The sequence below is a fragment of the Candoia aspera genome, chromosome 14 (genome assembly GCF_035149785.1).
Source record: "Candoia aspera isolate rCanAsp1 chromosome 14, rCanAsp1.hap2, whole genome shotgun sequence".
NCBI classification, from domain to species: Eukaryota; Metazoa; Chordata; class Lepidosauria; order Squamata; family Boidae; genus Candoia; species Candoia aspera.
Genome location: NC_086166.1, coordinates 7,816,106 through 7,842,949, shown reverse-complemented (window position 1 = coordinate 7,842,949; position 26,844 = coordinate 7,816,106). Strand labels below are relative to the sequence as shown.

The following is a 26,844-nucleotide window of genomic DNA, read 5'->3' as shown; positions in this document are numbered from 1 at the left end:
ACATAATTCTATTTCAGACTCAGCCCTTTGTTCAGGACCATGAAATCTTTTATTGACTGTAAACCTGTCTAATAATTATAATTATTTTTAATTATTTTCTTAATTATAATTATAATATATAACTGTATTAGTTATATATTATAATTAAGAAAACCGTTGACATGTATATCCTTCTGTTGTCAAATCTTCTCTTGATTTCATTTTACAATCCCCTTGAAAGAATTCTAGTATATCGTGATAAGTTAACCTAATGTTTACTTACCATTTCTCACCTATAACATGCTTCTTGCGCTGAAAGCCACAAAAGTGTCTTCGGGCAGAACCTAAATTTATATTTATTCCTAAAGATGGCTTGCCTAACATAATGATTTTTGAAATCTACATTAACCTTAGCTTTGTCATACCATAGATATCCATGCCACCCAAATCTCAAATCATATCCTTCTAACTTCAGTAGCCTTCTATTTCTTAACAGCACCTGCTCTTTCATCCAAACATCCAACAGGCAGCGAACTATAACTTCGAATCTGGTAGACCCAATCCTCCTCTTTCCTTTGCATCTTGTAGTACCTTATATTTAACTTGTGGTTTTTTCCCTTGCTGTACAAATTTAGATACATCCTTCTGCCGTTGTTTAAATGGTACATCAGTTGTCAAAAAGGTATTGTCTGAAACAAAAATAACATTCTAGGTAAAGCATTCATCTTAATCACAGAGATTCTACCCAACAGTGACAATTGTAGTTCGTCCCATCTTAACATACCGTTTTTAAACTTCATTCCATGTCTTAACTGTTATTTTGAAATAACATACAATTCATATTTGTCCTAGTTCTACCCAAGTATTTTACCTTCTTCTCAATCTTAAGCCTATTTTATTCATGAATTCTGTCTGATCTTGTATCTTCATGTTTTTTGTTAACATCTTTGTCTTCTGTTTATTAATCTTGAAACCTGCTAAGGCCCCAAATTCTTTTAATTTACTCGTTAAAAATTCAATTCCCTTTAAGGGGTCAGCCAAAATCCAAACCAAGTCATCTGCAAAGGCCCTTAACTTATATGGCTTTTTTCATCTTTACACCCACGCTCCTCTCATCTTGTCTTATATCTCAATTCAAAATTTCAAGAACTAAAATAAACAAAAGAGGAGAGAGAGGGCAATCTTGTCTTGTTCCTCTTTGTATCTCACATGGTTTAGTTAAATCTCCATTAACGATTATTCATGCTGTCTGTGAAGTGTAAATCGATTTCACCCGTTTTGTAAAATTCTCTCCAAAATTTGTATCTTCCAAAATTTTCCATACATGTTGGGTCTACAGCTATTAGAATTCCCAGCCTGGCCAGAAATTATGGACGTTCTGGACCTCAAAACCACCAGAAAGACACAGGTTGGAGAATACGATGTGGCTTGTACAAAACAGGTTGGGGTCTCCATGCCTCTGCTTCTCCACCTGACCTCTAGAATTTGACTCAGAGGTGTGAGGAGCAACCATTGCTTAGTGGTAGAGCTCTGACTAGGAATGAAGAAGATCCTGAGTTCAGCCCCAGCATCTTCAGACTAGAAAGATCGAGTAGGAGAGGATAATAAGGAACTCCCTCTGCCCCCATCTGCAGCTTTGCCTGCTGCTTAGCCAGAGTTTAAAGTTTATCTCTGGTTTAAAGGGACAAGTAATGGCTTCACATTAAGTAGCTTCTTGTGTTGCTTTAGGGAAAAACATCTCTCTCCAAATTTTCAGGAAGGAGGGCAGCTTGGTGGGGGCTAGGGCAGATCCTTTGATTGCGACCACTACCCCAGCAACAGGCCATCATTATTCAGCCAGACAAGACTAATTTCTTCTTATCCCTTTTCTAGCTGTTAGAACTACAACGCTGTGTTCAGTGCTAGAAAAATCGGTGTATTTCCATCCCGCTCTTAGGCTCGGCATGGAATATTGTTGTCTTCCCAAGGCTTGTCCTCAACCCAGTCTCTTGTTATTCTCTTGGTTCTCTTCCCTGTGCTATTTATGAACATGGACAAAGGCAATGGGTCAATTTACTGGTGTGCCTTTTGTAGTCAAAGTTTTTGACTCAAAGAATTTTATACAATGCAGAAATAAATGCAATTCCTTGGAGTTCTCATTTGTGAGAAGTAAACTGGGGTGTGTGTGTGGTGTAAACAATTGGGTGTAGTTTAATTCCACCATAATCTGCTGGAAATGCTGTCAAAATATCCCAACGTTTAGCAAATGATGCTTCGCCCTTTGGTCTTTCTACCTGAATGGGTTGTCGTTTGGCTAACAGATAGAAAAAGTAAAACAGGCCAGCTCACTCCCAAAAGTTGGGTGTACTTTAGCACCTATATTAAATTGGCCCAATTAATCGTCTGCTCACCTAGCAGTTCGAAAACATGCAAATGTGAGTAGATCAATAGGTACCGCTTCGGCGGGAAGGTAACGGCGTTCCGAGTCGTCATGCCGACCACATGACCCGGAAGTGTCTATGACAACGCCGGCTCCAAGGCTTAGAAACGGAGATGAGCACCGCCCCCTAGAGTCGGACTCGACTGGACTTTACGTCAAGGGAAACCTTTACCTTTACCTTGCACATTAAAAAGTCAGCCGAGAGACATCTAAGTCGTTCTCTCACCCGTCAAATATTTTTGCCATCATAAACCTTGAGCCTGGGGGCGGGAAACAAAGTGCAAATCGAACGAGGCAGAAAAGTGTCCTTTAAAAAAAAAAATCATGTGTTATTGTAACTTGGGACACATACTCACACCCTGTGAGTAATCTTCTAAAGCTTGCCAAAGGAACCAGCGTTAATTGCTTATGCTTGAATGTATTTGCTGTTGGAAATGTCACAGTGTAAATTATATTTCATTTCTCCTCCTGACAGGTAATATAGCAAAAGTAAATTGATACTATTTCCACTCTCCCCACCCCACCCCCTGTTCTGACGTTAAATGTATTCCTACCCTGAGGAGTTAGGGAGGGCTTCTTGCCTGGGTTTATTATATTTTTGGGATTTCCATTTCAAAATCTAATCAACATTCAAAGAGCTAATGCACTGTTAAGAACAAAACAAAGAGAAGACCTTAACTGTAATTGGCACAGACCATCCCAGCAGGATGGTGCAGCTAAATAGAATTTATTTGCAAGGAAGAAGAGAAAAGACCAACTATCACTTCTAAGAAATGGAAGCTGAGTTCTCGTTGATGGAGTATGTTCTGGGGGAGATGCAAGTGACCTAAACAAATATGGAAGGACTGAGATTTTCAATTAAGCTGACATATTTAAAATAAGGCAGCTGTTTCTTAGTTGGGTGGTGCTTAGTAGATTTGGGTCAGCGGGGTGGAGGTGTAATTGCTATCACCTTCCAGTAGAAGAGAAGATCTGGAGCTCAGGGTTGAACTCTGGAGTCCTTGGTGCTTTCTGAGCTTGGTGGTTGGCTTGCAGGTGTTTCATGACCCAACTAGGTAACATCAGTGCTGATGATGATCAGTAAGCACTGATGATGTTACTGATGATGATGAGTAGGTAACATCAGATAATGCTATCACCTTTCATGAATATTTTAGAAGAAACAGAAGTCCAAGAAATACAAGGGCAGCATCACAGCTCTGGTTGTGCTACCTGATGCTCAGAAAGGTGTCCCCATGCCACCATCACCCCACATCTGTCGTCTCTCCACTGCTTGTATTGGAGTAATTTTCTGCCAGTGGACCCCAATGTTGGTTTGCATTTTATTTTTTATGGTTTATTTCGGGGGTATTGTGCTCTTTTGAAACCTGGAGTCCCATGCTCCCAAACTCTTTAAGTGGACATTTTTAATGGGGTGAAAAGTGGAGATCAACGGCATCCATGGTGGGGTGGGGGAGAGAATCAAGAAGTTGGCTAGTACTGCAGTTGTGGACACTGTCTTGACTTTTCTAACACACACACCCAAGGACACCCCTGGCAAAGATTATTCAATACTTCATTGCCTTGGGGAGATAACCATGCTCCTCCTCCTCCTCCTCCTCCTCCTCCTCCTCCTCTTCTTCTTCTTCTTCTTCTTCTTCTTCTTCTTCTTCTTCTTCTTCTTCTTCCTCCTCCTCCTCCTCCTCCTCCTCCTCCTCCTCCTCCTCTTCCCCCAGACTGTTCACATTTTTTCCCACAGTGAGGTCCCTGGCATGCAATGCTATAACCAAAGGTGTCCCTTGATCCAGGAAAACTTATCTACTCCTCATTTAATCTATAGCAAGGAAGGTGACATAAGGTCCTATGGATATTTCGGACTAGAGCCCTCAAAATTCCTCACCATTAGTCACTGCTGGGCTAAGGTATGTTGGAGCAGGGAATTCCGAACATCTGGAGGTGTCCAGTTGCCTCTTTCCCTGAGTTGACATTACCAACTTCAGAGGAGGATCTGAGACTTTATTGTGGAAGCTGTCCATGATTTTGAATCCAGTAAAGAGTAAAGGAAAGTTATATTTCTTCTGGCATTTGGATCCCATTGAGTGAAGTCCCCTTTTGGTTGCACAGCAATCATGCTTGGTCCCCATTTTATAGATTCAAGGTGCAAAGTTTATTTCGGTCAAAGATCAGTAGAGAACAAAACAATTAACAAACTGTTTAAAAGTGAAAGAGGAAAGCCAGCTATAAAACACAAGTTAAAAGAATAGTACAGAATATTATCATCACTATGATGACCAGTGTAAACTGTGTGTCTAAAACTAAGAAACAGAATGTTATTTATCTAAAACTAAGACACAGAGCTAAAATTCTAAGACAGAGGTAGGTTAAAATCAAATCTATCTATCTGGCTTTATTCAGTGTTGTTCAAAGGTTAGCCACAATTATACCATTTTGAGGGATGGGGATTAGTCAGCTTGGATCGTACCATTTTGTATTTTATATATTGGGTATGATTTTTAATGTGATGGGGCAGTTGGGGGGGGGGGTTAGCTGTATGGTGCCCAGAGTCACACTGTTTGAGTTGGGCGGCCCCATAAATCCCAAAAACCAATCAATCAATTGATCGATCGATCTTTGCTTGTTACTGAATTGCTCCATGGATTCCACAGTGGGCCATCATCAAGGGACAAGATTCAAGGAGAAACTCTGGATGAAGGCTAAAAGAGCTTGCATACAGAAGGTCCAACGTTTAGACCCAGATCTCTCGGCAAAGCCTCTTAGCTGAATCAGAGGAGTAAATGCAGAGAGAGGCTGATGTAGAGCTACTCAGAAACAAACCAGCTTTCTCTTTTACCATCCTTCCTTTTGATGAAAGACTTTCTCGCAAAGGAAAAGAGAGTTGAGGTGAAATTCTAATGGGTAGAACATGGCTTCTTGCACTCGTATGATGGCTGAACCTCCTGCCTTTCATTGGACAAGTTTTTCCCTGGTTGTGTTTCTTCCATTTCTGTGAAATCCTACAGGAGAGGCATCAGGATGGAATATCTCCCATCTTTTTAATGGGGAAGTGGAGGCAGCCAGGGGGATATCCGCCTGATAGAATGGGTAACACCCCCTTCAGTAGCTTCCTCTACCACCTTCCACAACAGAATAAACTCCAAAACAAAGAGTAACTTGAGAAATAGGTTGGAAAACAAAAGCTTCTTTCATGGGCGAAAGTCTTTGAAAAACTCCAAAGCAGAGCCTACTAATTTGAACATGGCTGATGAGCCAGCAGACAGCTCACCTAAAGAGAGCAAGCTGGCTTGAACCTGAAGGGGTCCTTCGTCGTATGTCCAGTTCCTCCCCCCAATTTCTCACTGTTACTGTACACACCTTTCCCCAGAAAGAGCCACATCACTTGTCCTAACAGCCAGGAACCACGCTGAGACAAGGAATAGGTCTCTAGTGCTTTATTACTGCTACATTAGACAGAAACTCCTAACAAGCTGAAGAAGCGTGGGAAGAACCCAGACAGATAAACCCCAAAGTCAAGGCGGGTCTGATCTGTGTCTCTCTGAATGGCTGCTTAACTCCTCAGTACTACGCATGCGTTTTCCCCCCTGGATAGAGGCCCCCTCCTGCTCACCATCAGTACTCATGACATCACTCATTCTAATAGTGCTTTCGATCCTAATTGTTACCATCTCCACATAGGCCTGAAAAACACTCTCTTAGAGCCTAGAAAAGCTGCAGCCAGATGGTACTGGTAATAGTTAACTAGATGGACCGATAATCTACAGAGAGTCCTCACTTAACGGCCACAATTGGGACCGGAATTTTGATTGCTAAGCGAAGCAGTCATTAAGCGAATCTGACCTGATTTTATGACCTTTGTTGTGGTCGTTAAGCGAATCGCCACGGTCATTTAGCAAACTACGTGGTCGTTAAGCAAATCACATAATTCCCCATTGATTTTGCTTGCCAGAAGCTGGCTGGGAAGGTTGCAAACAGCGATCACGTGACCGCAGGACGCTGCAACAGTCGTAAATGCGAACCAGTTTCCAAGCACCCAAATCATGTTCACGTGACCATGGGGGCGCTGTGGCGGTCATAAGTGCGCGGACCAGTCATAAGTCGGTTTTTTCCAGCCCCATTGTAAGTCCAAACCATCACTAAGCAAATGGGGGTTAAGGGAGAACTACCTGTAACTGACATACAATACTCTCGATTTTCAAGGGCTGTGTTTACACCATTCCCTGTAAGCCACCCTAGATATTGTTCCATTAGCATTTCAAAGCCTTAAAGGAACTTTCCCTAAGATAGGGACCTTCCAGATATGTGGACTTCATCTTCCAAAACCTTTAACAAAACCCCTGCAGGCTGGGGTTTCTGAGAACTGAAGTCCACCCATCTGAAGGGCATCAGGTTAGGGAAAGGTAAAATGAAGAAAAAACCTTATTATTGATTGTCTGGGCTATTACTGCTCTTGAAATAGAGCCAGAACAAGAGACGGAATCAATATTGATTATTCTCAGACTCTTAAGTTGTAGCATTTGCCTTAATAAATCCTTTTTCTATTGTCTACCATGGTTGGTTACACTACATCAATACTGTTGCTTTCTCTGTTAATTTATTTTAGTCTGGGTGCTTTATAGGCTATGATTAGCACCTTGTGGTTACTCTCGCTTTGAAGGATAAGGACCCAAAATAGATTAGAGGAGATCAAAAGAACCAGTAGGAAATGGAGTTGAGGTGGGCTACCTAGCCTTCCACTCTGACGTTGTCACACGTTCCTCTTTTTCCGTGGAAGGAACAAGGCCTGATTGTGGTGCTGGAGAAAGATCAGCCCATCAAACTGGGACTCTTTGACCCAGATGGTAGCTCACTGGTAGAGCTACCAGCTTTCTGTGTAAAAAGTTCTCGTTATCGTTCTTTTGCCTCTTCAGATGGTCGTGTCCTATGGGAAGGATCTCTGCTCCAGAAAATAGAGGGAAAATTGTGGAGAATTGCTGTTCCTCAGAGTAGGAATATTGGGGTGCGGTAGATGGGTGGTCTTGATGGTCTATTCAGCAACACCAGACTTAGCCCAACGGGCCAGGAATGAATCTCAAGTTCCCCAGTGCCCCTTTCTGTGGTTCCCAGAGGTCAGTTGGTTTGTCCCTCTAAATTTCAGTGGCACTATTGCAAGGAAATTAGTTTGCTCTTGTTTTTAAGTGCAAAATGCAATAAAATTGGTTTGCCATCCTTAGAATAACTGAACATACTTTAAGTATTCCACAATGCTCTCTTACCTCACAACAAAAATTGTAAATCTCATTGTGGGTCTTCCTCAGATTGAAATCTGATTACTCTTCAGCTTAGTGGGACACAGTCCAGAGTAGACTTTTAAAAGGCTATAAAAGTAGTCTTATAAGTGACAGTGGACAATCTTGCCATTGTTTTTTTCAGGTTTAGCCTCTGATGCAGTTCCCAACCTGCCTCAGACTGTGATTGTTGTTGTTGGTTTGTTTCTTTTAGTACCACATTTGTTGTATCCCTTTGACATCACTTGGTGCTACTTTTAAACCATTACAGTAGCCCTTGCTTAATGACCACAATTGGGACTGTAATTTCAGTTGCTAAGCAAAGTGGTCATTAAGCGAATCCAACCTGATTTTACAACCTTTTTTGTGGCAGTCGTTAAGTGAATCACTGCAGGCATTAAGCAGACCACATGGTCGTTAAGCAAATCATGTGGTTCCCCATTGGTTTTGCTTGCCAGAAGCCAGCCAGGAAAGTTGAAAAAATGCATCCTGACCACATTGATTATACTGAACTACCTGTAATTAACTGCTAAGTGGTAGAGACAGGAATCCTTTAATGGGGAATTCGTTCTCATTCTGCATTAAGGAACATACTGCACTTCTGAATGGTTTTGGTTTGTGCGTAAGAGCCAATGGGGAGAACCACACCAGGCTTGTGTGGACCAACAAAGCACAGAAATAATTGTGATTTTTTTTCTCTTTTGTCTCTGAGGAATGATAGCATTTTCCTAATTAGAAATGTCAAAACACAAGTTTGCAATAAGATTATTGGTCTGGCAAAACAGTTATCGTAGTCAATGAGATGCAGCATCTTTGTTTCTGGCTGGTACCAATCTCCTGGTTATTAGGCATTGATTTGTAAAACATGAAAATGATTCCTGTAATTGTGAATAACTATAGAATTTCAAATGGAGAACACTGCAGTTACAATTAAGAGAAAGGGCAAAAATTGCAAAGTTGCTGCAGTTTGAGGTTGATGACATACACGGTGTGGCTTGTGTTCATCCAGATGTGGTTGGACAACATTTCTGTAATTAACACACAGGACTGGTGTTTGGGTCAAACGGTATATTTGTTCATTGTAAGAGGATCCTACAGGTCGGGGCAACACAAATGCGGGTTAGCCATCCTCCTGCTTGCCATGTTCATTGATATGGTTCTCTTCTTTTTTCTTGCAAAAATTGGCACAGTTTGAAGGCAGGAGCTGGCCTATTTGGAGCCTTGAAAAGTTGCAGTAGGTGCCTTCACAAAACAGTTACTGCTGGAGATTGCCTAGTAACAAAACACCAAAGGAGGTAAATTGGGGAGGGGGAGAGCCATGGGGGAAAGCACCCATATTCCAAGGGCAAACTGCATGATGCATTATGGAACTTTTTAATTTTCACTAGGGGGGGCGGGATGGTTCACAAGACACTATTGAATTAAAACATAGAAGCACCACTTGATCTCTGGCTGAAGAGACCACATTTTGGCTTTGAATGGCACGCCATGGGCTCATCACCAGAAAGTAGTGAAAAGTGCCAAGGGAAAACAAGCATTTATTTCCCTGACAGATAAATGGAATTAAAATGAAATGTAGGGAATCTGATTATCCTCCAGGCACTTCGATAATAGTTTTCTCCTTTGGCTACATTAAAACGGAGCACTTGGAAACATCTGGAGGTCTCCAAGGGCCCCAACCAAGATCGGAATTCAAGCATCTTGGAATGCAAGCGTTGCCATTGATTTTGCAGCTGTGATGAGGTGTGTGTGCCTGACGCAAGAGAAAGCTTGAATTCTGTTAGGGAGTGGAAAAATAATTAGCCTCATAAGTGGAGTGGGGAGAGGAAGAATACATAATGAATGCATCCAGTAGTAAATTGCAAAAAGCATTCTTTCCAAATCCAGCAAAAGAAAAGTATTGGTTTGTTTGAAAAGATTCTGCCCGAAAGATTGACAGCTATGATTGAATGTGAGTGGGTGGGTGGATCAATGGCAGACTGGTTTCTCAGTAATTCTTTGTTGCTGCACCGTACCGTTGAAATCAATTATGCTAATCGCAGGAATAAGTGTCATTAAAAATCACAACAACAACAACCACCGCCCGTCCCCAAAATGAAAAGGTTTTAAAAAAACAGCCCTGATCCACAGTTTTGTTTGATGAAACTCTAATGATTTGTGATGTTTCTCTCTGCGTTTTTAATTTCACTTATGGGCACAATCAAAATAAGTGGTTTGCGGAGCTGCAGAGGAATGGCATTCTCCTCTGTCCACCGACCCAATTTGTTTACGATAACTCATGTGTGGGGTGTAGCCGTGCAGCTTGCAAAGAAAGCAGAAATCGACTCCAGAATAGTTATAAAGGCCGGCTCAGCTCCGTGGTGAATAAGAGACCGGTACGAAGACCGGGGAATGGCAGACTTGACTTGGGGAGCCATGTCTGTGGGGTCAGCATTTGCTGCTTGCACATCGTATGAAAATGCAATTTTCCCAAATTCAGCATGCTTAAAGGGGAGGAAAAGAAAGAACAAAGGCACAGCACAAGTCATTGGGATGATGCTATCCATTCAATCATGTCTGATTCTTGGCGATTCTATGGACCAGCTCTCTCCATTTTCCGATCTCGTACGGCTTCTTTCAGTTGTTTTATGCTCTGGCTGGTGTTGGCTTTGATGGTGTCTAGCCACCTTGTTTTTTGCCAGCCTCGTTTCCTTTTACCACTGACCATTCTGAGCATAACTACCTTTTCCAGCAGGTTTGATTGCACGACATGGCCAAAATAAGTAAGGTGAAATTTTGTGATTTTCCCCACCAGTGTTATGTCTGGTTTTTATACTCCCCAATACTAGCTTGTTTGTCACCTTGGCTGACCAAGGAATGCTCAGGAGCCTTCCCTACCACCACCGCTCGAAAGAGTCAATTTTCCTCCTGTCTAGTTTTTTCATGGTCCAACTTTCACAACCATAGGTAGCTATGGGAAACACGATAGTGCATTTACTTGCCAGACTGATGTCCTGTACTCGATTCATGCTCATCATTGCTGATGAGGTAAGAAGGTTGAAGTAGGATGCAAACTATCCCCATAGAGTCTTACCCTTCTTGAGTAATGTGGAACCTAGACAATCATAATGAACTCCTTGTTCTGCAGATTCTCTCTCCAACTCCTGAAGGAGGCACAGGGGATGAGCTCTCATGCTCATCCCTATACCCTTCACTCTGTTTTAACTGTATGGCTCATTAGGAGGCTCAGAGCATCGTCACTGTCCTTTCGGTATGGGAGATCTCAAGGGCATTCAGTAGGCTGGCTCGGTTGGACATGGATGAAAAAGAATGGACTTGAAATATTCATTTCAGAAGGTGAGAGAACCTTGGAGACTTTCTCGTGGATGCTGTGTGGTGTTCTGGCAGTTAATTACTTGCTTGCAAGACAGTTGCATGTGAATGCCCTGCCAATTATCAAATGGTCCTTTAGCACTCTGAGGATCACGCAGAAGAACAGAAACCTCTTGCATCAGGGAAGAAAACTTTCAAGAAATTGCAGTGCAGAGTTTGGCACAGGCTTAATCATGGCACATCTGTAGAGATGCAGGCTGGGGCAAGTTCTTCTATGACATTTTAGCTGCCTTCCCAGGCTTCTACTTATTAATAAATTAAGCCCTATTAAAAGCTATTGTCTCCCTGCTGATTTTGACCAACATTGTTTAATTGTATTGTTAGCTCTCCATCCTCTGACCAGTTTGGAAAGAAAAATACAGATGTCACATCAATGGCCCTTGTTCCATTAAAGCACACTGATTTATTTCAGTCAATTGCATCAAGCTTAAATTGACCCAACAAGCATATTGAGGAGATCTGCCCCTGCCCCTTGCTTGCAAATGCATTTTGTCTTGTGCAAGTGGAACCCATGCCAATAATGTCAGTTGCTATCTGAAATCTTGTGATGTTGGTGGGGAAAAGGCAGAACTGATCTGGGCATTGATGAGGATCAGGAAGGCAAAAAGTTGAAGTTTTGAGTAGGGCATTGGTGAGAAGTCATCACTGGTAGTGGATGTCAACTAATTGCAGCACGTTGATACAGTAGAATATTTTAAAGCCAATTCAATCTCCTCCCACTATTGAGGTCCTTTTCCTGGTTTGTCTCAGTGACAATTCAGTCATTTTCTGTAGCTGTCCCTGTTCTTTGTTTGAGGTTCTCTGCTGAATTAAGAGGCTTTATATCTTAAATTATCTTTTTTGGGGTGGACTTTTTAAAGTGTTGGACAGTTCAGTTGAGTTCATCTTCATGATTTGAGCTGGATGGTAAGAGCTGATCATTTTGCCATAGACTGCCAAGACATTTTGGTAATCAGCAGACTGTCAAGTCATCTTCTAGTTGATCTCAACCCCTGGGGACTACATAGACACATCACAGCAGTGATTTGCTATTACCAACTTACAGATTGTTCAGTTTCACAGCCCAGCCTACAGCTCTGTGGACTGTTAGTGGCTTCCCATCCAATTCCAACCAGATCTGATGTTGCTTAGCTTTTAAAGATCAGCCAAGGTCAGCTAGGTGCTAGCTTGAACCCTTAACAAATAAATGTTCAAATAAACCCATAAAGAAAAATTCATTCCTCCAGAGTCTTCTACCAGTTATGTCTAGGATCTGCCTCCTCTTCTAAATTCCAGTGCTACTGGCCATTTCTCCTTGTTGGTTGATGTGAGAGAAGAATTTCTAGAAGAATTGTGTGACCATTTCACAATTAAATGTGGGTTTCATTGGGAGGTGAGGTTGAGATAGGCTTCCACCCCAAACTAATGTTTAATTCTACAGCTGTTCCCCAACACAAACCCTTAATAGGCCTTTGTAGAGTTTATGTGTCCATCCTTTGTGGAAGGAAGGATTTCCCAGACTAATCTGAAAATTCACTGCACTGGAAAAATAGTAGCTTCGAAAAGAAGCCGTTAAAGAATGCCAAACATTTCAGCCATATAATGCTGATATTGCTAGCAGACATAAGAAAGTGTCCTTTCTCTTTCCTTGGTCCAGTGTTCTTAAAAAGCTTTTATTTTGATCATCAAATCTATTGGTGAGATGTTACACCCAGAAAAAGCCTCACTGTGTATAATGTAGTATGCTTGTGTGTTTTTACACACTAATTAGCATATAGAGCATTGCCGCAAAAGTCCTTTGTGCTGCTGCATTTCAGAATCAGTCTTTCTCAAATGTGTTGATTTTCTGCTCATGTGGTGTTTTCGAAGATGAAATATATCTGCTGGGGTTGAAACTCTCAAGCTCGGCAACGATGTTGACGGAGCATGAAGGTTGCTATGTCGGATACACAAATCTGTATCTCGTAGACTGTGATTCTCCTTTCTCCTCTCGTATGAGTTCTTCAGAGTTATTTCATAGGGCAGAATAATACAAAGCTATTTTTTTTCCTTCTATTTTAATTTGAAAATATTATATTCTGTCATTTTCCTAGTGTTTCCCTTGGAACAGGTTGCTAAGGATCTCAAATTAATATTGGAACTGTAAACAGAGATGGATATATTGTACTTTCTTTTGAAAAAATGAGTCATTAGCAAAACAAGAATTGCCCAATAATCCCTGTGCTTTCTGTTGTGTCCACAGCTACTTGAATGACTTCCCATCCTTTTGCAAGAGTCTGCTTGTAATAAAAAACAGGACTTTCATTTGTCCATGGAAAGCACATTTCTAAAACTTGGTTGGTAGCCAAAATGTTGGAGTTTGTTTGGTTTGAGGATCATGTTTAAAAATCTAAGGTTAACCAAGACAATACAAGATAGAAATGTGTGTGGTTGAAAATAGATCACCTCTCTACATGGCTTCTGTGTCAGAAGAACACAAAATGGCGATTATTTTGCCCATCACCTCAAACCACAGGTCCCCTGGCATTGATAGCAGAACATGTTATACAAGAGGAAGAGAAAAAAAAATAGCCTTAAATTTTATTCTCTCTATACAGGTAAAACTCTAGGGAGTTCTATATAAAAGCAGTCAGGAAAAAAATTGTAAGCCAACAGAATAATTTATGAGAGAAGTGGCAATTTCTTTGATTTTGTTACTCCTATTTTTAACTTCTTCCCACCATGAGCACAGTTTATTGGCTCCTGAGTCAACATTCAGCATAAAGCTTTACATCCTGATACGTTAGGGGGTGGGTAAAAAATACTGTAGATTTGAAACTATGAGGAGATCTCTGGTTTATTTGCAGGAGATCAGCAAAGAATTGCTTAATAGTAGGAACAAAATAAGCCATTCAGTTATGTCATTATATTGTTGAATATTTTTTAAGAAAAAGAGCATTGGGATAACCAGGAATATTAATTTTTATGGAAGGACTGAAATTTCTATCCATTATAGAGCTTAATCAATATTCATTGATCGATGCATTTCTTTCAGAAGTTAGAATGTTCATGAACATTCTGTGGCATTTCCATTACACATCCTCCCCGCCCCATCATATGTCATTGCTGAACTCCAATGATTACTTGAAGGAAAGGAATTTTCCATGTGTAATCTTAAATTATAAAGTTATAGATCCATAAATTATATTTTACATAAGGCTGAGGGCAGTGCTTAAAAAAAATAACTCCACAATATCAACAGGACTAAATTGCAAGGACATATATTAGGTTGTAGACATTAATATAAAATACAGTATATTATAATTTCTCTTTTGAGAAACCTAGCATTTGGAAAAAGCTCTGTCTCCTCCCTATCAGAACTATCCTTTGCCTCTACAGTGTTTCACAGAACTTTGCTTTTCTGTGTTCATTCTGTTCCATTCCTTCTCTTCCGTGACATTTAGATTTTTAAGCACCCAAGGTCAACAAACCATGGGTGTTGCCTGTGCAGATGAATCCCACACAGGCTCTCTAAATTTTTTTTTTAAGAAGGTCAACCTAACTTGATCTTCTCCACTCTGATGTCCTACAGTTACCTTTCCGAATTCTCAGTCAGCATGGCCGTTGGGAGTTGAGACCCCATATATCTGGAAGGAAGTGAGATTGGGGTTGGCTTCCCTAGCATCTTCCATCAATTCCCAGCTCACATTCTTAGCCATGCTAGTTGAAAAATCTGGGAATTGCGGTCCTCAAAAGTTCTGGAAGGGCTTTAGGTTGACCTAACTTCTTCTACCGATGGCCATGAAATGTAACCTGAGCTCCTCCCTAAAGCACTCCTGAGTGTCCTGATGATGTTTTCTTTCCAAACAGGAAAAGCCAATAACAATCTCCAGTGGGACGAGGACTCCATAGAATATATGCCAGCTGACCCAGTCAGGATTGCTTTTGTCCTGGTTGTCCATGGCAGAGCTTCTCGACAGCTGATGCGCATGTTTAAGGCTATATACCATCAGGATCATTTTTATTACATCCATGTTGACAAGGTAATAAATATATCATCAGTTCTAGAGTCCCCATCTCATGATCTGCTTGTCTTGTGCTCCGTCTGTTTTGCAGTCTTAGATATATATATATCATAGCTGCATCACCATATTTCTTGGGTGAGTGTGTGTGTGTGTGTGTGTTCATTCTATACATTGCATGCTCGTCAGTGTCTGGTGTTCCTCTCTGATTCCTTCCTCTTCTTTTTTCTGTATGTTGGTGTTGTTTCCATTTATAGCCATCATACATTGTGTTCTGAAAATGGATATGCAGCTACAAACTTAGTTATGAATGTTGTATAACTCTACCTTTTGTTGAGCAAGACGGAAGAGCTATGCCTACCAGGAATTGTGGGAGTTGTACTCTCAGCACACCCATGGGGGCACCAGGTTGGGGGTGGGAACTGTTTTAGAGTGAGTTGACTATCCATGGAACTGCACCCAAGGGCAGCAGTTGCAGGCATCAATCCCAGCCACATTGACTTATCAAATTATCAAAGTAAGTCCCTTTAATTCAACCAGATTTACTCCAGTCCTTGCTTGCTTTGGAATAGTTCCTGTTGAATGGGCCATCTGGAAATAGGTCTTCAAGATATCTCTTGTACACATTTTCTGGGGACACAGAGGATTAAGCTCTAATTCTCTTCCATGAATCAGCCTTCCCATTCTGGCTGTCTTGCTGTCCCATCTCAAGTTCAGAAAGCTGTGGACCACCGTCGTCTGGAAACAGCCCCTTATGGCTATATGGACATAGATGTCACTGCCTGTCACTGAACATTTTCCACCTTTTCTCTGCCCCATTAAGCGCTCTGATTATTTACATCGGCAAGTGCTCCAATTTGCAAGCCAGTATCCAAATGTGAGGGTCACCTCTTGGCGCATGGCAACCATCTGGGGAGGAGCTAGTCTTCTGTCCACCTACCTGCAGAGCATGCAAGACCTCTTGGAGATGAAGGACTGGCAGTGGGACTTCTTCATTAACCTCAGTGCTGCGGACTACCCTATCAGGTACAGGACCAATGATCTGCTAAGCAAATGCAAAGGATAACGGGCAGGGAAGGGGGCACTGGATCCATCATCAAGCTCAGTGGTCTAACAGGGAGCAGCTAGATCCTTTGGGGAACATCAAAAATAAACAGATCAGCAGTCTGGTGGAACACCAAGAGGTTCCAGGTTCAGTCTCTGGCATCTCTTGCTAAAAGGGTTGAGCTTCTAATCATAAGGAAGAAGCCTGCCTAAAAATTGAGAGGACATCACTGCCAATAAGAGTAAGCAGAATGGGGCCAGGCAATATTTTTCAGCTTGTGTCCTGCACTTATTGTTTCTACTGTGTTCATAAGGAACATGGACAGTGCATTTGTAAGAACATTGAGGTGGATGGGGCCAAGATCTTTAGACCCTTCTTTCACTGGAGAGAAGGTCTGGCCTGACTTTGCTGCTAGAAGTCAATTAAGGCCTGGCTTTTCTGGAGTACCTTGGAAAGAGAGCCAGTTTGGTCTAGTGGTTGAGGCAATAGGCTAGAAACCAGGAGACTGAGAGTTCTAGTCCCACCTTGGGCATGAAAGCTGGCTGGGTGACCTTGGGCCAGTCCCTCCCTCTCAGCCCAAGAGCCAATCAGGCGTGGTATGAGAGTTCTAGTCCCGCCTGAGGCATGAAAGCCAGCTGGGTGACCTTGGGCCAGTCTCTCTCTCTCAGCCCAAGAGCCAATCAGGCATGGTATGAGAGTTCTAGTCCAGCCTTAGGCGTGAAAGCCGGCTGGGTGACCTTGGGCCAGTCCCTCCCTCTCAGCCCAAGAGCCAATCAGGCGTGGTATGAGAGTTCTAGTTCCGCCTGAGGCATGAAAGCCAGCTGGGTGACCTTGGGCCAGTCCCTCCCTCTCAGCCCAACTCACCTCACAGGGTTGTTGTTGTGGGCAAAATAGGAGGAGGAGGGAGCATTAGGTATGTTTGCCGCCTTGAGTTACTTATAAAAATAATAAAGGCAGGATATTAAATAAATAAATAAACAGGTGAACATTGCATGGTCTGGGCAGAAGTAGCATCAGTTGATGGTGAATTATTGAATGATACAATGTATGAGGAGTTATCGTTTCATCATTGGCTGAGAATGTGAATTTAAATGCAATTTAACCTAATTACTTGAATGAAGAACGTAGGCCACTCAGGATTGTTTTCAATTAGAATGGCATAGATGCTTTAGTCAATAATTACATTAAAAATTAGGGAGGCTCTCAGGTTTATGGAATGTACGAGGTATCTTCAACTTGGCAAGGACGTAAGTCACCAATTTTGCTTCTTAAATTTTGTGGTGGGGTGGGCCAGCTCTGGAGTTGCATGCCCTCAGGTCGTCCCCACCACTTGGGCTAGGTGAACAGATCATCCAATCTGACAGCGCATAGAGAACACTGTTTAACAATCAGAGTATATTAACTATCAGAGACATAAAGCAGTTCATAAACCACTGAGGGACTGTTCAGGAAGCCCTTTAATTTCCTCCATTTGGGCTTAGTAGAATCTGATTGCCAGCCAGCTGATGGTATATCTTTAAGGAAAGGTCATACCCCCTAATAAGCAAGTCATGGGTGCTGCTTAGGACCATCACAAGATGCATCTACGTATTAGTTGTGCTCCAGAGTACAGCTTGTTTTCTGTTTGGCACAGTAAATCTGCTGGCAAGGAAAACCGTTCCTGTTGTTTGTTCTAGATGAGTTTACAGAGCGCCAACGGTGTCCTTAAGGTCTGGGTCAGAGGGGTTACTTTCTTCCTCTCTGTTCCTCCTTGCCCTCACAACAGGGAGGAGGGGAGAAGAGAAGAACAGGGAAAGGTGTTGAGCCTGATGGCTCCAAGCAGCACTTTTTTTAAGTAGGAAAAAGGGGATATCCACAAGTCAGTGGGATACCACCTGGAGGAAGTCTCTGGCTGAACCAGCATCTCCACCTGAAGAGGATACAGGCAGCCTTGGAAAGATGCTTCCCATTAGGACGTGGGGCAGTTCTCTGACTTCCATAATAGGCAATCTCCAGTCCTTTGGATATTGCTGAATTGCAACTCCACATACCTGTAGAAAGCATGGCTAATGGGGAGGACTGCTGGGAAATACAATTCAAGAATATCTGGAGGTCCACTGGTTCAAGATCTGAGGGTCATCACTCACCAATAGCCCTTCTAACCTTCAGTGGACCCAGACACATACCTTCCCTGTCATCCCTATATTGAGAAAGTCTTCTTCTTGAACCCCCAAGGAGAGCTGCTGTACTTCATGCAGGAAGTCTATGTCTGAATTATACCCACCTCTAAATGCAATCATCTTGAGTTCAACTGAGGATGTTGACTGTTGCAATTCAGCCACACTGGTATGTTAGGGACTACATGGTGAGGGATTCACAAACTTTTGGTATAAATTGGGCAACATTTGGATGGCCAGATGGGTTTCATTCAAGAGTTTGGGAGTGGCAAGAGCTCCAGTGCATGGGGCAATGACACAAAGGGTGCAATGCTAGGGGAAATCCATGGCTGGGATCAAGATGTTTCTCCAAAGGTTTTGAGGGAGTTTGGGGCACTGGCTTGAGTTACGTTGTAGCTATCACATGTTCATCAGCCTCAAAAAGTTGGAGCAGTCGCGTGCCACTGACTTGCTCCAGTGGAAATCGGGGGGCATTCCAGGAGTTGCAAAAACTGGAATTTAAAGTGCCACAAGCCACCCTGGAGTTTCAGGATGCCCAACTGTTGATACTCCCAGCAACGGTTCCCTAGCAGCCGCTCTGGTCTCCTAGCAACATGTTTGCTGAGACATACAGACTCTTATCCTGGATCGTCTATGGTTCTGTCATTAGTGATTGAATGGATTGCGCAGATGACTCGGCTGATGCCATCAATATTGATGTTCAGCCATTTTTATCTTTTTAATTCTAAATAATTGTATCTCTTTGGTGTACAGGAAAAGACAAGGAAAACAAAAGGCAAGAAAAACAAAGCAATCAAACCCAAAATAGGGGGAAAACAAGAAGTATAATAAAGCCTATTTGTTTATTTATTTCATTTATTTGCCACAAAAAAACATACGGCTTGTGGCAATTTATCTTCATTAAAAGCCCATTGAAAACAGCACACCATTAAAACCAGCATCATCCAAAAGCATGAATCTGGGTTCTTCTGTAGGACCCTTGGAAGTAAGTTGGGTTGGCCCTATCAGCTTTGGTTTAGCAAGAAGTGTTAAACCAAAGCTGATAGGGCCAACCCAACTTTGAGCCACTTCTACTTCCAAGGGTCCTACAGAAGAACCCAGTTTCAGGAGCTTTCTGCAAAGATGCCAGAATTGGCACCAACTTAACTTGTGATGGGAGATTATTCTACTAGATGGGAGACATCCCAGAAAAACACTGCCCTCAGTTTTCTTGTATACAGCTCAATTTGTAAACATGGCATTAAATCTTGATCATATGGAATAAAATTGGTCAGTCTTTCCATTCCAGTCGATGCCCAGAGAGTGACACACAGTGTCCCCATCTCCCCAGAAGGCAAGATACTAAATTTGGGGCAGGGGGCAGAGAATAAGCTGTCTTTCCTCCATTTCCTGGTTCTCATCCCCTAGGGTGTACCATCTGGGCAACTGTCTTACTTGGCCAAGTAGAAGAATCCTTGGGAATCTGAACAGATTTATATTTAGGTCCAAACCAAAATTCACGTCCTCCTCCAGTTGGAGAGCCCATTGGAAGACCAGTAAAGGGGGAACAATTTATCTTTTGGGGAGGAGGTGCAGCACTCTTCCATATTCCCTGTGACTGAAGACTTCCATTTTGGCTTTGTGAAGGAATCCTGCAATCTTAATATCAATCCCTGTACCATTATTGGAAAAGTAAAATGGCCGTCAAAGAGGAGATACAGGAAGAAAAGGAAATGTTGGTCTCCCATCCAGCAGCATCTGCCAGGAGGGAGGGTTATCCAAAAAGTCAAGATGGCAGTTGTGCCAGCACAGTTGAAACTCTTTCCCTTTGGATGCATATCTACATTGCCTGCATATATGAAGGGGCAGAGCTTTGTTCATTCTGCCATGACCTCCATCTTGACTTTTTGGGGGCCCCCTCCAGGATGCTGCTGCTTCCCTCAGTAATATCCCTACTCCAAAGATCAGTGGCAAAAACTGTTTTGTCTCTTCTTTCACAACGAACCCCTCCCCCAAATCCAAATGTTCTCAAAATATTCTTAGACCCACGTTTTGCGATGGCACCGAATCCTCATGCTGATGTTAAGAACGAGAAATTAAGTTCAGTGATAGCTCCTCATCTCTTGAAACTACCATGGAGAGATTGCCCAACCACTCCGTTTTGGTTGATCAGTGGAAAGTGACAGGTGCAGCTATAATTTACAGCAAAGGACTGCCATTTCTTGCAAAACATTTTTTTAAAATGAGGAGAGGTAGAAGACAGGCATTATTTTACAAAATGCTCTGAGATAAGTGGGCAGTCTGGGGGGAAAAAGTGATGTCAGCCTAACCTGTTGCAGATAAGAAGATGGAGCGGAGATAGTAGGGAATGGATCAAGTTGATCAGAGTTGCATATCCCAGACGTCGTCGTCTCCTATCAGTGGCAAACTGCATTATTTTCTCAATTAGAAAGCAAGAATACAATTGCTATAGAAAGGAGAGATGATAATGATGATAATTTTATTTATTTATTTGTGTCAGAAGAATCACAATTAAAATAAGGCATACTGTAAACATAGAATTTAAAATATAAAAGTTAAAATATATAAAAGTTAAACAGATTTTGCCCAGAAACTGGCAACATTAATTGTGTTCTGTTGTGCTGTCATGAGGTCCTCAAATGTGCATTGATCAGGGCACAAAGGACAAGTGTACATATGTATTGTTGTCTGCATGTCTCCACAGTCACAAAGGGCAGAGGCCACTGGATAGCCCCATTTGTTCAGAGTATCTCTGGATCTTGTTATGCCCATGTGCAGTCTGTTCAACAATTTCCATACTTCCCAACTTTCACCAGACCCAGGCTGGGCATGGGTCAGCTCCTCTGCTGGTCCCATCCAGTGTTGGTTCTTTGTAGCTTTCCATAGGTCCACTCTACTTTTAAATTCATCAAAATCTTCCATTGACCTAAGGAGACTTTTCCTGGATTTTAATCTCTGAGGATCTGGTTGTAGGCCATACAGAGGGTGTTGAATCCTTGAAGAACGTGCTGTTAACACATTCGGGTGTCCCCTGGGCCACAGCTTATAGCTGGCCAATCCTTTCATTCCAGAAGCATCCGAAATGTAGTGAGGTGCTTAATCTCACCTCTGTGTGACATGATGGTGATGATGATGGTGGTGGTGATTAAACTTGTATGCTGCCTGACTTTCAATGACTCTGAGCAGAGATGAAGCCAGCTTTCATGACTCAAGCAAGGGAAGCCATCAAAACCATCAGCTTTTGATGATTTAACACCTGCTAAGGGACAATTGATGATTGTTCTTGATCTGTGCCTCCAGATGTTATGGTGGGCATTTTTGGTTAGTAGACCTTCATTGTTGGACAGAGTATTTGTTTTATAAATCCCCCATCTCTTATGGGGAGCATATATTAATATATTGGTGATGATATATCGGTAGAAGCAACATGATTCTCATGGGAGGAGAGCCATGGTAATCCACAGTAGGCCAGAATCAGAAAGAATCCAGTTGCATCTTTTCAGATTAACACATTTTATTATAAGGCATGAGCTTTTGTGAGCTCCATCTCACCTCATCAGATGCATGGAACACCTTAAAAGGTGCTCTTTGACTCTTTCTGACATCTCCTCAGAAATCTCCACTAGATTTCTTGTTTCATCCAATGTCTATTAAAATATCTTTTTAATTAAAAATAAAGCAGGAAGCTGACATGCTATGAAATCAGTGCTCCAGCATTTTCTTTCCAAGAATGCTCTAGGTCCCAAATCCATTCCTGAAGCTCTCTAACGGGGAAAAAATTGATGGTAGAGAGCGCCACCATTCCAGGGAACTTTGTTTGGAAGTCTGCCCATTTCTCCAAGTAAAGACAAAGAAAAGCTGGGGTGGTAGGAATCATCTTGTGGGTGGAGACAAGGTGGTAAACACATTTATCTACTGGCTTTTTAATAGAAGAGGGTTTCAAGACTGGCTGTGTACAGCACAGTAACCATGTTGTGATTGGGCCATCCTCTCCACACCAATTGTTTTGGTGGCACCTTCATTGTCCACATTCCAAATGTATCTTCCAGTCCCCAAATGCTGGCTGCTGTTGGTGTACACAGTCTCATTCGTTTAATCTCACACAATTCTGTGAAAGAAGGTTGTCCGACAAACGGGGGGCATATTGAGCTGAAGCAAATCACAGAATTGTAGAGTTGGAGGGGCCCACAAGGTTCCTGCTGGAGTGGGGTCTACTCACAAATGTCCTTCTTTGTATCAGGAAATGCTGTGGTGTCTATTGTCCACACCCAAATCTTCATAGTATCTCAGCAAGTCTTACTGTGGAAACATGCATTTGTTGATATAACAGATAGCATTGGCCAAAGAAATGCCGGTTGGTTGCTGTTAAAACTCAGATAAGTTTTGTATAAGCACTGGAACCTCCGCTGTTTTTCCAAAATACACGCCATATGTTTTTCTTCCTGTCATGACAAGCCACATCACCATCCCAGCCGTGCCCTCCTAACATTTATTTTTTTCCCCTTTTTGCCTCCTGTAGTAGTGTGGTAAGTTTTGCAATCAGCTTTCGGAGTCTTGAGGAGATCTACATCACCCCATTCAGAAGCCACAGCGATTGTACGTGTTGTGACATATTTTTTGCCCTGTGAATCTCTGCTTCTCGCCTATTGTTCCCCCCAGAATGACATGGACCAGGAGCTGAGCTCAAATTGAACGAAAATTTATCTTTATATCTGGAGAGCATCAGGGGAAAGCAACTCTAAAGCAGCTAAGCAAACAAGAATGGCTTCCTGATTTTTTAAGTATTATTATTAGGAATATTATGATTATAAAAGGGGATGTGTGGGTGCACAAAGGTCAAGACATTTCAGGGTTGTAAGTGGAATGAGATTCTGCTTTCTAAACCAACACTTAAAAGAAATTCCCATTTTGGCTAAAACCAATTTTTCTAATTAGGGGAAGAAATCTTCAAAATAGGATTTGCATTCTGCTGTGTAGCGTATTGTGCATCCTTTTAAAAAAAGAAAAGTGTCTGATTATCAAGCATCGCTAGCAGCTTTTTGGCTCCCGTCCAGACTGAAGATAGTTTTAATCACATTTTGTTCCCTCTGCTTTCCTAGAAACCTCTCAGCTCCGCTGTGGATTTTACGCTTGGAATTTCTCTTGTTTTAGTTCTTTCCACGTTGTTTGATGTCATTCTCAAATGTTTCCATTTTTTTAGCCACTTCCATTGGCTCAATCTGAGAAATGAAAAGTTTAGAAAAATACAGCCCAGATTTCATCTGATTTGTTCCTCCGGGATGTCTTGTTTAGCAAGCTTTTGGTAGGAACATGCAAACTTCTCAAAGGGGTTCAGAATTTAGGAATGGCTTAACGTCTCTTTCCCACTTATTTTCTGCATTCTGCTCTGCTGATGAAGTCCAGAATTCTTGGATTCATTTCACAGAATAGGGTGTCTAAATATGACTATAATAAAAGACTGACTGACTATAGTAGGTCAGATTCATTCTGGAGAAAGGGAGTGCATCATTGGGTTTCATTTCCTTCCATTGATAGATGAAAGGGGCTTTGAAGACCATCTAACCCATCCTTCTGCACAGGGTAGGAAATGGAGGAACAGTGGGTGGGGCTGATCAGAAATTAGTGGGAATATCCCATTTTCCACTGTTGTGTTTTGTTTCCTTGTGATACCTCTTTCTCTCCCAACCTTTGTGCAGCTGGGAAGGAACAGATCCTTGTTACCAGAGGTCTGAATTTTAATGACTCAAAAGGTCTGTTTTAGTTTCCATCTTATAACACGCGGGTTGTAAGTTGTAAAGAATCAGAGTCTAAGGATCAAAACCCCAGGCATACCAACAAAGAAACAGGGATCCTTTGCATCAAGTTTGGGCGTGGTGCCAGTTTTGGTTGTTCCTGTTTTTGGGTTGTTCTTTGTTTTATTTTTCTTTATTAATTTATTGGTACGTTGTTCTTTTTTATATTGTGATTGTGAGCCAGCCAGGGTTCTGATTTTGAGACGGGCGGGGGCCGTACAAGAATTTTGAATGAATGAATGAATGAATGAAAATAAATAAATGGGGTTGCACAAGACCAACAAATAAAGGACTGGTAAATAGATATTGTTCTGGGAACCTGGAACTGAAGACTTCTAGGCTTGAGTTCTCAGAGCCCTGCCCTTTATATGGGGGCCCTTTAAAATATCCTGCTGATGAGTGGGATCTTACCAATAGGCTTTACTCAAGGTGAGATCTGCTCCATCCCTTTTTAAATGGACACTTCCAAGCTGGTGACCACTGAGCCTTCCCCCTCCAGCGCCAGGCCATCTTGAGAGTGTGCTCGGCGTCCTTGAAATCAAAGGAAGGACTTTTCACATTCGGAAGAAGAGTAGGATTCTTCTGGCTGATTTACCAGGAATGTTTTGCTTCTTAGAGAGCATCAAATCATCCTATGGAAAGGAACCAAGAGGACCCACTGGTAATATCAGTAACAGCTGGGAGATTTGCCTAGTCATTGTGTTTTTGAATTGGGTCATTGAAAGAGAGGAGTAGAGAAACCATCCCAAAGAAACAAGATGCATCCATCCATCTACAGTATCTATCTGCAGTATCTATCTATTTTTCTGTCTGATTTTTCCCCTCTTGTAAACTTGTTAAATATTGCATGGATTCTCCCAGCAAACTAAAGCAGAAAACAATCAAGATCAGCCCTGAAAAAAAGAGTCTCTTAGCATGCCAATGTTTGCCTTGAAATGCACCGTAGGATGTCGAGCATCGAGACCTTTTCATGTGGAAAGATTGCTAAGTAAATTCCCTAAACGTCTCTTCGCCCTCCGTGAGACGATGAGCCAGCCAAGCGGGAAACACGAACATTGCCAGGGCTTGATAATGGAAAGGGCTTTGCAAGCGGGTGTGTACAGGCCTCTGTGTGTGTGTGTGTGTATTGAAGATGCCAAATTGACATGCAAATGCTGACCTCTGGGGACTCTTAAAGTCACAATGCTGCACATCCAAAAAAGGGGCTCGGCTGCGGCATTCAAGCTGCTTGGGTTGATTGATGGACAGATGAGCCAACTGGTCTGGACTTAGCCAATGGTTAACTTGTTTGTTATTCAGCCAGGCAATAATGGACTCTTACTTTGGGGAGTTTGTAAATGCAAGCTACTTAGCAGACTCTGGTTTTGATGGAGTTCCAGAATTGGTTTATGTGTTTTGTTCTTGGGTTTTTCGGGGGGAGGACGTTTGACTGCCTGCATACCTTCAAGCCTGGCTTCTTTTGTTCTTGGCCAGCATTTCTCAGCCTTGGCAACTTTAAGAGGCGTGGACTTCAACTCCCAGAATTCCCCAGCCAGCCTGGGGATTTCTGGGAGTTGAAGTCCACGCCTCTTAAAGTTGCCAAGGCTGAGAAATGCTGTTCTAGACACTGCTGATTTAAAAGGGAAGGGAGCCGTAGCTTTGAAAAAGAGGACCCCGACCCATGATGGAGTTCCCTACTTAATTCCATGCAGCAGCCCCCTCCCAGCCACAGGTGTCCAGCACAAGCCACAGAGATGTCAGGTGAGCCCCAGCGTCATCAGACAGAGGGTACAAATTGTCTAATATGCAAAAGATGCCATTTGCAAAACTGGTGTCATTTGCATGATGCTGTCCTGACACCCTTGCTCCCCCCACACAGTTGTCCCCATGCCTGCATCCGTGGAAATCCAGGGCACCAACGTGGCCTACTGTGACTCATGACAAGGGAAGCATGAACCCTACGTTAGGCCTAGCACCGTTTTCAAAGCAAATAATGGGGAAGTGACAGTCTCCCCCACAGCCTGGGAAAATACCCCCAATTTCAGCCTCTGTCGTATAGGCAGCCTTCTTCTTCCCATTTTGTCCCAGTTGTTAATTCTCTTCCCTGACTCCAAAGCAAATACTAAATGCACTTTCTGGCCGCCAAAAATTGTCTGTCCCTGATTGACCGGGTTGCCTGACTTTTGCTTAGAGCTGGTGATCCTTCGTGCATCACTGCAGACCAGCTCATCTCCATCCTTTTAACTCCAGGCTGAGCTTGCATACAAGGGAGATTGTCCTAACAGCCAGGAAACACGCTGAGACAAGGAACAGGTCTCTAATGTTTATTGCTAGTACTTAACAGGAATCCTAACAAACTGAAGAAGCGTGGGAAAACCCAGACATATAACCCCCAAGGGTTAAGGCGGTCCCGATCTGTGTCTCTTGGAATGGCTGACCAATTCCTCAGTGCTACGCATGCGCTTGACAGCCTGGAGGGGAGCCCCCTGCTGGCCATCCTTACTCATGACAGAGATCTGCAAGAAAATATTTTAGCCTACCCCTATTTGCTAGCGAAGTGCTTCTGTTCAGAGTTCCACTCTCCCATCCCCACGAGGATATTGTAAGCATCCTTCCTCAACCTCATACTCTACCAAGAGTTTTGGATTCCAGCTCCCTTCAGCCCTACCCCGCTTGAGCAGCAACCATGGATAATGGGAGTTGTGATTAAAAATAACTGGTTTGCTATAATTTGATTCCAACTGTTATACAGGTAGTCTTCGCTTAACAACCATTCATTTAGCGATGGTTCAGAGTTATGACAGTGCTAAAAATGACTTGCGACCAGTCCTCACACTTATGACTGTTGCAGCATCCCGCAG

The 26,844-nt window shown here is 42.5% G+C and overlaps 1 protein-coding gene across 1 annotated transcript in view; it reads left to right on the top strand.

Annotated features, from left to right (window-relative positions):
* The window catches only part of XYLT1 (xylosyltransferase 1), a 159,273-nt gene that overhangs the window by 97,162 nt on the left and 35,267 nt on the right, over window positions 1-26,844 (top strand). Inside the window, exons 4-5 of the mRNA XM_063314624.1 lie at window positions 14,860-15,032; window positions 15,835-16,037. Of these exons, the coding sequence (XP_063170694.1) occupies window positions 14,860-15,032; window positions 15,835-16,037 (376 nt within the window). The remainder of the gene's footprint in view (window positions 1-14,859; window positions 15,033-15,834; window positions 16,038-26,844) is intronic.